The sequence below is a fragment of the Malurus melanocephalus genome, unplaced genomic scaffold, assembly GCF_030028575.1.
Source record: "Malurus melanocephalus ecotype Western Australia unplaced genomic scaffold, MMel_1.1 scaffold_486, whole genome shotgun sequence".
Taxonomy (NCBI): Eukaryota; Metazoa; Chordata; class Aves; order Passeriformes; family Maluridae; genus Malurus; species Malurus melanocephalus.
In genome coordinates, this window is record NW_026623718.1 from 250,681 (window position 1) to 261,641 (window position 10,961).

The 10,961-nt window shown below is 58.0% G+C and overlaps 1 protein-coding gene across 1 annotated transcript in view; it reads right to left on the reverse strand.

Annotated features, from left to right (window-relative positions):
• Window positions 1–10,750, reverse strand: part of STARD8 (StAR related lipid transfer domain containing 8) — a 42,419-nt gene extending 31,669 nt beyond the window's left edge. Inside the window, exons 1-2 of the mRNA XM_057381003.1 lie at window positions 10,597–10,750; window positions 8,560–8,593 (exon numbers count right to left, since the gene is read on the reverse strand). Coding sequence (XP_057236986.1) covers window positions 8,560–8,593; window positions 10,597–10,641 — 79 coding nt within the window. The 5' untranslated portion in view covers window positions 10,642–10,750. The remainder of the gene's footprint in view (window positions 1–8,559; window positions 8,594–10,596) is intronic.
• Between the last annotated feature and the right edge of the window lie 211 nt (window positions 10,751–10,961).

Genomic DNA, 10,961 nt, shown 5'->3' on the forward strand with positions numbered 1-10,961 from the left:
CTGGGACAATGGAAGGTGTCCCTCTGTGGCAGAGGTTGGAATGAGATGATCTCTAAGGTCCCTTCCTACCCAAACCATTCTGTGATTCTGTGACACACGTGAAACCCAGTGCGACCCCAAACCCGGTCCATGTCCCACATTTCCCCAGGCCCTGTCCCCCTCCAGCTCAGCCATTCCCCTCCCTCCACTCCCAGACCGGCAGCAGCAACTGCAGGGCCTGGCCGTGGGCTGGGGACAGGGACACCACCAGCTGCCACCTTCCTGCAGGGCTGAGCACCCACCTCAGGCTGYTCCCCCCACAGAGAGGCGCCCCAGGACAATTTCTGCACAGACACCTGGCTGTCCCCTGGCTGTCAGCTCTCCCTGTCTGTCAGACCCAGYGGGGCTGCTCCCAGGGACTCATGTCCCCAAAAATCCCCCTTGCACTGCTCCAKAATTACCATTCCAACAGCACAGGGCAAGGAGGACCTTCTTCATGGCACACAAACCTCACAACCTGGCTCTGGACCAGATTCCTGTCACACCAGAGGCGAGAAGCCACAGGGGATTTGAAAGAGAAGAAGAGGAAAAATGGGGTTCAAGAGGGAAAACAGTGTTTAAAGTGGACTTGAAGGAGGAACTTTTTGTGAGTAATGAGAGGTGGAAGGGCTGGAGGTCAGGAAGCASCAGCACGAACGTGGAGAGAGAGGCAGAGGAGGCAGAGGGTGAGATGGAGGCAACAGGACTCTGGGCAGTAGAGGAAACAGCCTGGGAAACACCAGGCACAGACACAGGGCAAGGAGAGGCACACAGCAATTCCTGGATGACCAGAAAAGCAGGGGAAAGACCAGGTACATTGCAGGGATGTCAGAAACCAGCTTTCCTCTGGAAACCACTGCTTGGAGGGATGCCCAAGCTCCCAACATSGGAGAATCAAGTTAAAAAACAGGACTTTTTTTCCATTGTTTTCATAGTCTGAGAGGCACATCTCCTTCCTTCCTTCCCAAGCTCCCGACTCTCCTCCCACCAGCCTCTGCCCTGCCGCAGCCCCCCTGCCCTGACCCTCAGCACGGAGGGAAGGGGCTCCAGCAAAGGCTGCTCAATGCAGCCCTTGTTGGCTACAAAGTGCTCCGGCAGCTTTGTGCGTGAGAGCCCCTCACCAGCTGGAGCCCAGGGGCGGACAGGGGGTGGCAGAGGGGTGACAGCAGGCGGCTGCTGCCACCCCAGGGTCAGCCCCAGCGAAGGGAGCAGCTGCTGATCCGGGGGGATCACTGCAAGGTCACTCAAGTGAGGGGCTGTGAGCGCCCGCGGGCACAGGAGGGGTCGGGGGGCTCCGGGTGTCAGGACCCAGCCGAGCCTTGACCCCAAAAATCCCAACCCCCCCCAGAGTCCAGCTCCCAGCTCACGGGGAGGGGACAAAAAGGGACGGAGGGCGAGCAAARCCTCTGGAAACGCAATAGGTGCAGAGCCTTGGGGTGCTACCGACCGCGGGGACATCGGGATGGTTGTGTCACCCGGGTGGTCCCAGCACGGTGCCAGCCGCTGGAAAAGCGCCGGGCTCAGAGATTTCAGGCATTTTTCCGCTCGTTCCTTGCGTGAAGCAGGAAAGGGAGGGTGCGGGGGCAGAGAGCAGGAAACCTCGCGGAGACGCGGAGCTGCAAAGAGGCGGCGGTGGGGGCAGAGCGGGGCGGCTCCCGGGGCTCCCCAAGCGCGACCCCGCCACGGCCCCGCAAAGGGAACCACCGGGGGAGACACGGCATGGAAACGGCGGAAAAAGGGACAAAAAACTGCTCTGGATCCGCGGGAAAAGCRCCTTCGCTCCCGCAGGAAGGGAACCCACGCACCCCCGGCGGACACATCCTGCACCGCCGCGCCACGGACACTTCACAGCTGCTCTTGTCCAACAATCAAAATAAACAGAGGGGGGAAATAAAAGGTTTCTTTCAGGTATATAAATATAAACAGAGTGCAGAAAGGCACCAAGGGGTAATGGGATCTGGGGCACGTGTGTCACACACAGCTGTCAGGGGACTCCCGCTTTGCTAATCCATTATCTGTGGATCCTGCTTTTTCCACTGCTGCAGATGGAGAAGAGGAGAATCTCGTGTTGTTGTCACACAAGGGGTGAGCTGGCAGAGCTGGCCCAGCCTGTAGTGGCACTCCTGCCCACCATTTACCTCTCTGTCCAGCTGACCTAGTGCAGAACACTTGGCTTTGCCCAATCCCCAGCCCTAAAAGCAGCACCCAGGTGCTGCCACCGCCACCACTGCAACCCTTCCAGCCTCTGGGTACCAGCAAATCCTACAGGGCATCCCCAACACCCATGAAAACAGGGAATCTGCAACACAGAGAGCCCATAAACCACCTCTTCCCCATCCACCTGGAGCTTCCAGAACCACAGGGGGAACTTCAGTGCTGGCCTCAGCATTGAGCCTCACACCAGCTCCAGCCAAGAGGAGGAGGATGGCTTCAATATCCTTCATGAGAGGAAAATCAGGGGAAAGAGGTCGACTGGCACACCCRGAATGGCAGCTGGAGCCGTGTCGGCAGCTGCATGAGTACAGCAGGCAGGATCTCACCAGCGCYGAATTCCCCAGCTTCCAAAGGAGGAGGGCGAGAGGGAGGAAAAGAGAAGCTCACAGACACACACACAACAGCATCATTCATGGGAGCTGGGTCTGTGCAACAAGGGTCCTGTGTCTGGCTCGGAGCTCCAGGCAATTAAAACAGCAGCCACAGATCTCGGAAAAACAGCAGGAATTTATCTGAGGAATCCGGATTATGTGGCCACTGCTGGAGCAGAGCAGAAAGCCCCCAGATCCTGGAAGGCAAAATGCTGGCGAGTGATGAGCAACCATCTCCATTGTCCAACTGTTCCTGCCTCACCCAGAGCCTCCTCTCACATCAGGGGTGGGGGTTACTGCTGCTGGTTCTGCCTCCAGACGGTCCCACCAAGGGGAGGGAGAAGACCCCTGTCCCCAGCCCACACGTGGACCTGCCAGCAGCAGGCAGAGGCAATGGCATCGGGGCCAYGAGGGGCTCAGTGCTGCAGGGCTGCTGGGGGCACATGGCAAACCAAGCAGTCTGTGGTCCCAAAGATAAGGGAGGCACTTTGCAAGTCTAGGAACGTGGTTTTCCATTCTGCTCCATCCTTGGAAGCACGCACGGGGTTACCAGCACATGTGAAAAGAGACAGGATGCTGAGCAATCTCTTGAAAATCCTCCTGGCATGGCTGGCTCCTGGGAGCAACCGCAGACCCGCTGGGAAACCCCAGAGAGGATCTGTGTGCTCCCTGCTTTCATGTGGATGATCCCAAAACAATCTCCTGCCACCTCTGGAGAGGTGACCAAGACCAAGAGCCCCTGGCTACAGCTCGCCCCACATGCCAGCACTGAGCTGGGCAATGTCCCTGGCACGGGGTCCTGCAGGGGGAACTCTGCAGAAAACTCCTCTTCCCCCTCACCCACGATGTTCCAAGCTGATCTTCTAATCCCTGAGGAATAACCCCTGTCCACCCAGTGTGTTTGGGCCATTCCTGAAGGGATCATTTATCAGCAGAAGGAATGAGCCTTCAACATGGGTCTTGGGGCAGGTAAGAAATGGAATTGTTCACTGAGAATTACACTGAGCTGAAGGAGAAACCAGGCAGCAGCAGTTTCTCCTTCACACAACCCAAAATAAATGGCTTTCAAGATCATTACCCACACCCTGTTATCACAGGCATCTTTACAAGCCACATCAAACCAGGTTTAAACTGGAGTTCCAAATGGACAACAACTCCTTAAGCATTTTCACAGCCTTGACAAGATGACTGATAGGAGCATCATTAAAACATTATCAAATACAAAATAATGCTCTYTGTTTTGAATGAAAAATGGAACTTCTTTTCCCCTGATGGACCCTCGGGTGTTCTGCTTTATCAGCCAGCTAAGGACAATCCTGCCACTTGGCTTTGGGACCGGGATCACCCACTCAGACACAACAGACAGCCAGGCASAGCCCAGAACACCACCGAAACCGCTCGGGTTTGGAAGGAAAGCAGAGCCAGAGCCCCTCAGCCGCGTTCCCTGCCCACGCTCTGCCCTTTGCATCCACCGCACGGAGCCCACCCCGCGCCACCCTGTCCCTGTCCCCGCTGTGCAGCAAACGCGACATCCTCGCTGTCGGCGCTGCCCCGCACCGGGCTCACCCCCGAGYCCCGCACTCACCTGCCCGCCCTCGCCGTCCTCCCCCGCACGGAGCCGCGGCCGCAGCGCAYCGGAGCCGCAGCCCCAGAGAGCGCCCGGAGCTCCGGCGCGGAGCCGCGACCCCGGCCCGCCGACCCATCGCTGCGCTCCGGCGGGACGGGCGAGAGCGGCGGCTCCTCCCCCGCCAGGATGCCGGCACGGGATGCCGGGGCCGCTCCCGGGGAACGCCCGCTCCCCTTCCGCCCGTTCCCCGCACCCCCGGCCGCGCCTCCGGCMGAGGAAGCCGCTCGCCCCGGGGGAYGCTCCCCGYGMCRGATCCCGCAGCATCCCCGGGACGCGCTGCCGGGGACTCAGCCCCTTCCCCCGGGGCCGGGCATCACCAGGGGCCGAGGTGAAGGTGATGCTGAGCCACGTGTTCCACCTGCATCCTCCCAAAACTGAGTCACCCCCGCTCCGGTGCCACACCGCGCCTGGGCCGCGCTCCCTCCCGCCTCCGCTCCCGCGGGCGGGCGGGTGTTCAAAGCCCTGCGGACGCGCCGGGCACGGCTCAGGGGCTCTTCATTAAGAGGAGAAGGAATTAACGTGATCGGACTGGCCTGCCAACACCTCACACTGCTTTTTCCCCATCTGACCTCTCAGGCTTTGAAAACAAACTCCCGTGAGCGTCACGCAGCCCCAGGAGGCTCCCACAGCCCCGTGCCTGCTCCCTTTGTAGCAGCTTCTGYCGACAAGGACAGAGGGGCTGTTTCAGGCACAGAAAACGTTGCCTTCTTGTGCATATTAAGGCAGTTTGCATGTCAAAGTTGACCAAAGAAAAACCATTGCGYAGCCAAACCTTTCTGCCAGTTTTCAGTGTATTTTCTCATAATAACCTCAGGGAAATGACCACACTCGGAACTTCCCTCTCGCCCCCTTTCAGTCYCATGCAAAGCACCCGAGGATGTGGATAGAAATGTACCTTCCTGCCTGCAGTTTCTTTCCAGTCAGCCTCAATCGCTCCTTGCTGCCATGGGAAAAGCTTGGCGACGCTCCGGGCACGAGGTGGCTAAAGGAGCCTTTTCCCAGTTTATTCCCTGCACTCCCCACGTGCTCTTCAGCTCACCAACAAAAAAAAAAAAAAAAAAAAAAAAAAACTTCTGTCTAACCCAGGCTCTTCCTTTCTGGCTTTCAAAGAAAATCCCCCAACCTGCGAGCAGATCCTGCTGTCCAGAGAGGGGAATCTGTATTTTGTTAGCTACAGGAAATGGGAAAACTTCCAGGCCTGGAATTAAAGCCCAGRAGGAAGGAGTTGAGCTGGGGGAGGGGGTTCTGTCACTGCAGCAGTCATCAGGGGGTCAGAGCTACACAAATTTTACAGGCAGAGGGGCACAAGAATGAGAACTGGTGATTCACCAGCCAAGCCTGAACCCGGGAGGGCAGGGAAGAGGAAGAGGAAGGAGCAGCACAGAATCCCCTCATCACATGTCCCACCAAAACYACAAATAATCACATTCGGTTCAGCTTTTCTACTTCCCAGCTCTCAGACCCACACCCAACCCCATGACTGCCTTTTCCACCATGTCAGAGCAGCAGTTTCTCAATGAGTTGCAGAAGTGCCCAGGATGGGTCCCTGTCACATCCAGTACCTCCCTCACCCCACAGGTCCCCTGTGATCTCCCTGGCCCCTGCATACCCACAGAACCCTGACAGCCCTCCCCTCTCCCTTCCAACACACTCAGACAATGACAAAACCAGATCCCAGTCTGTGTTTCTGCCCCCAAACCCAGAGAACCACACACACGGGCACCAGTCAGGTGAGGAACGGGGGCCTCGTGCTCAGGCCACAAACCCACCAAGGCAGAGCAGGAGATTTTTGTGTGAGGAGAGGAGAACAGCTCAGCTGTGACAACACATCAACAACAGCTAAATTTAGCAGGTTATTTTCGGTAATCCAGATGCTGGGTAMATACAACCTTATTATTTCATGCAGGGGCAAAAGTTCAGCCGAGTCCCTTGGTGAAAAAGTGCTGCTTTTCCCTGTTAGTTCACCACATCCAGCCCACCCTGAAACGCTGCAATGTCACCACTGTCTGGCTGTGCTGGCAGGAGCCACCAGCTCTGTCCCTGTCCCTTGACAGCAAGAGGAACCACTGCTCYACGACAYGGGCAGAGCACCTCCCAACCCCTTYTGGAGGGGCTTGGTGCTGCCCTTGGTAGGAATTTATTCAAAGGATGCAGTTTTCAGGTGCATGGCCAGGCTGCGAGCCTTTCCTTTCTTCTCCAAGCTTTTCCTTTCTGCTCAGCACAGAACAATACACGGGAAGTGAATGCTGGAGAGGAAGCAGAGGGTTAGGAAAGCCATGGAAACCTGACCCAGCTGGGACTGTTGCAGTGGTTTGGGGCTGTGCAGGGGCTCTGTGGGTGCTGGGGTGGGCCWCGGTGGGTGTTGCCACAGGGCAGGGCAGCGGGAGGGAGAGTAGGGGAGCACACAGCTGAAATGTCACCCCCAAGAAAGCAGATGAAATCCAAGTTGTTTTCCACCATCGCTGCTGCAGGAGCTGCCATGGCATACCCAGGTATTTCCATGGCAGGGGGAAGCCACAGTGACCTCATCCAGCTGGGGTTCAGGGGAGGGGCTGTGGCAGCACAACCAGAGCTCCAAACAGGGGCTGGGAATGGGTCTGTCCATGCCTGGAAAGCAGCTCAGGGAGTTTGCCAGGTGTGCTGGGAGAGCAGCAGTGCTGGAGGGGGAAAAATCAGAGGGGGAAAATCAGAGGCAGGCTCCAGAAGCTGAYGGAAGAGATGCTTTGCCAGGAGCTGCTGGGATAAACCAGAACCAGCTCCACCCTGCCTCATGCCACTGTGTCGGGAGCTCAGGTCCTCGTGCCACCCATCCAAAGAGACTGAAAATCCTCAGGGAAAGGAATGGTGTCCCTGAGCACCTTCTGGGGACAATGAGTGAAGAGGACAGCAGGCACTTGCCCCGACCCCTTTAAAACCCCAGCAGAGGGCACAAATTCCCTGCAGGCTTGATCCCTGTCCAGTATAATCCTTGGGAAAGGGAGAACTCCAGCCTGCCCCAGACTGTGTGMTGCTGCAGGTCACAGTGACACCAGGAACCACTATGGCCCCATCATCAGACCAAGGCACAGGTGACAAATCCCACAGAGAGAAACTGCAGCTGCTTGGGACATGAGGCTCCTGCTCAGGACATGAGGCTCCTGCTCCTCCTGCCCCCAGAGCCCACGGCTGCCCAACATCCCGAGCTGGGACAGGGACATGTGACAGGCAGGTGTCAGCTGGGGTCATGTGAGTGTTGTTGAGCCTTCACCAGGAGAGACCTGCATCCTACAGGCAGTTTTACCCAAGATGAAAGCACCTATAAAATTCCTTGCCCCAAAATCYCAGTCACAGTGTGATCCATCAGAGTCTACCTTGCCCCTTCCCTTCCACAGGGCTCTTTAACTCTTTTTAACAAGCTCTTGACATTTAWGTTCTTAATCTCTCCTGTGCAAGGGCCAGAGACCACCCAAGATACCTCTGGAGCTGTCTCACAAAGCACCTTTTGTTACCCAGAGCTCTCCAGGCTCTCACCGGCCACACTCAGAGCTCACCTAACCCTTGTGCATGAAACAAGAGCCCCTCAGTGCACCACCCTGCAGGCAGRGAGCTGCCTGGAGACCCCCAGGCACATCCCCTGGGCTCCCTGCATGGTGGGTTTCCCTTTCAGGGAACCTTTCAGGGTGCCAAGGCTCCRGCCAGCAGTGTGGGCAGTCCCGTTGTCCCCATGTGTCACTGCACAGACCCCCATGGCACTGACCAGTGGGATCATGAAAGGTGGGAGCTACACCCCGCTGCCACAGCTCCGTCCCCAACCCTAGATCCTGGTTCTTCTGGCACACACACCCTCCCCCTCCTCCTCCTCTTCCTCCCACAGACCAGCACCAGCCTCCCCAGCACCCCCGAGCCCCAGASAGCAGGGCAGCCCCAAGCCCCAGCCGCTGCCCCCACCACAGCAGAGGTTTGATCAGGGCAGCAGCAGCCCTGCACAATCCCCAGGGATCAGCCTGGAGCTGCACTGCCCGTCCCTCCTGTCCCACAGACACAGCTGAGACACTCTGGTCACACAAAGCCGAGGGGCTCCGAGCCAGGGGGGACCTTCCTGCCCGTGGCACTGCAGTGGAGCTCCCTGTGACAATATCTGCTGAGCACAAAGCTGGTCACCACAAAGACAGGACMAACTGAAAAGGAACCAATGCCCCTTCACAAATATATATCCTTGAAAATTGCAGTTTGGGGGGAAAATCACACTGCTGGCAGAAGAACCCAGCAAGGGGACATTCCTCTTCCTGTGACCCCTGCCCACCCCACAGCAAGGGTGGTTCTGCCCCAAAAATTATTGCTGCAGCTTACCTGCATCTTTTTTATCTTCTAGCAACGTGAACTTCTGTGAAAAGAAAAAAAGAAAACAGAAATAACTTTTTTAATCATTTTGATTCTTGCATTTGTGATATGCTCACATCACCCTCACATTTGGCCTCGGTCCCTGCTCCAGCCTCCCCTCTGCCCAGAGGTGACCTGAGACCAGCAATGYTGGTCCCTGGCATCAATTTGCGGAGGTGGAGGGGCAGAAGGTCCCCAGTGCCCAGTCCTGAGGTGAGCACAGAGCTCAGGATGCTCCCCAATCTCTCTGTGGGTGCAGACAAGCCCCTCCAGTGCTGCAGCCCCCAAACGGGCCAGAGGTGCCGGCGGGATCACTGCAGGAATGCGCCGCGCTGCTGAGCCGGACTTTCCCACGGAGCCCCGGGACCCCTCTTCCTGCCGGGGCAGCAGGGCTGAGGATGACCCAGGGAAGACAGGATTAACCATGTCCCTGCTGCTGTGCTTCCCAGGGAGGCGCCTGCCCGAGGAGTGCCATCACCATGAACCTCACAGCGTGCCCACATCCACAGGGGAGGTMACCGGGCTCCTCTGGCTCCTTTGGCATTGCCCAATCTGCTCCCACACYTTCCTCATCCCAGGAAATCTTCCACCAGCCACAGCTCCACCTCATTTAACCTGGAAAGCTTTAATCCYACAGACTCAGCCCAGCACGTTTCTCCCTCTTCAAGAAATTCCTCAGCGAGGAAGGTGAGAATTCCTCGCCTGTCGGCGATGAGCAGCTGAGCAGCACTGGCACGGGGAGGAGAGCGGGGCCAGGCTGAAGCAGAAGCCTCAGCCCCACAGGAGGCCACTGAGGGTGGCAGCCAGGAGGGTGGTGACCTGGCCAGCAGAGCCACCAGACCCCACACTGGGCCAAAGAGACGGGCTGAAGCCACTGGGCTGCCAAGGAGGCTGAAGCCCATGGGCACTGGAGCCGTCCCACGCTGCAGCTCTGCCGGTGGCCATGCAGGACCCTGTGTCCATCTCTGTGCCACCAGCAGCACGATGGCAGCGCCAGCCTGCAGTGTGCAGGGACAAGCAGGGTTAACGAGGACAGCTAAGCTCTCCAGAGACAGCGGGAACGAGACAGCGGGGACAAGACAGCCACTAATGTTACCAATGAATTTCACAAATGTCATTTTTAGACTCAACTATTTTAAGCATTGCACTAAGGCCCGGGGGACAGCGTGCATTCCACATCCATTTCACCGCAGCAGATCCACTCACCCAGCACAGCCCAGTGTACAGCRCTGCTTGTAAAGGCATTTTACCACTTTTCCCAGTCTGAAACTCCTGAAATTCACACTAATCATACCTCCACAATCTCCACAGCTCACCTCCCACCACACTGCATAGGCTGGGACACAATAAACCAACGATGATCAGAGCAGGCAGGGAGAGTCTCTCRTCATTAAAGTGACAGATGAAGAATTAAATCCCAATGAAAAATCCCAGATGCCATGCCATGRGAACTGCTGCTGCAGGAAATGAAAAACTGGGTGTCCTTGGCCTTGCTGCTCCTTTGTCATCGTGCTCACAGCTGCCCTGACCCCCCCAGATCAGCTGTGGTCCCACAGCCAAGCCAGGGGTGAGCCAAGCCTGTGGGTTCGGAAGGATGTCCCAGAGCAGCCACATCACCCAAGCCGGCATGGCAGGACTGTCCTGGCACGTTCTGGCCACCTCTGGGGACTGAGGGCACACACACACACAGACACAGAGCCCAGTGCCACACTCACGGGGCACAGCACCCTGCCTGCCCAGGGCTGCCATGCCAGGATCCGGTGACCCAGTAAAGGGCAGCGGGCGAGTTTAGGGCACAGGGACCAGCGCACCCACACACAGCCCAGCCAAAATTAAAACCTCTCCCATGCACGTGGGGCACGGGCACSACACTGCCCAAGAACAGACGCTGACACCGCAAACAAGCAGAGCCCCACCGGAGACAACTCCCCAGCGTCCCCTCCAGAGGCTTCTCCCGAAACTGGACCGTGTCAGGGACGGACACCACGGAGGACAGCGCTCCCTTACCTTGGCTCTTTTGAAGCAAGCCCAGAAGAAATCCAGCAATGGCATGATGAGCGGGAGGGGGGCSGGCAGAGCCCCCCTAGACCGCGGCGCTGCCCCCGGGCACGGGCAGAGCCCCCCCCGGTACCCCCATGGCAGCGCAGCGGCGGCGGAGCGGGCAGAGCCCGGTGCGGGCAGCGGCGGCGGCGCGGAGGGAGGGAGGAGCAGGAGGCAGCCGCGGAGGCGGGCCAGCATTCAAACCCTGCACCGTTATTCAGTTGGTTGGGAACGGGCTTGGACGCGATTGAAATTCCCTGAAGATTGCGAGTTTTAAACAGCTCCAGGCTTTCCTTCCTGCCTGGAGCGCAGCGAGCTGCTCCCGTTCSCAG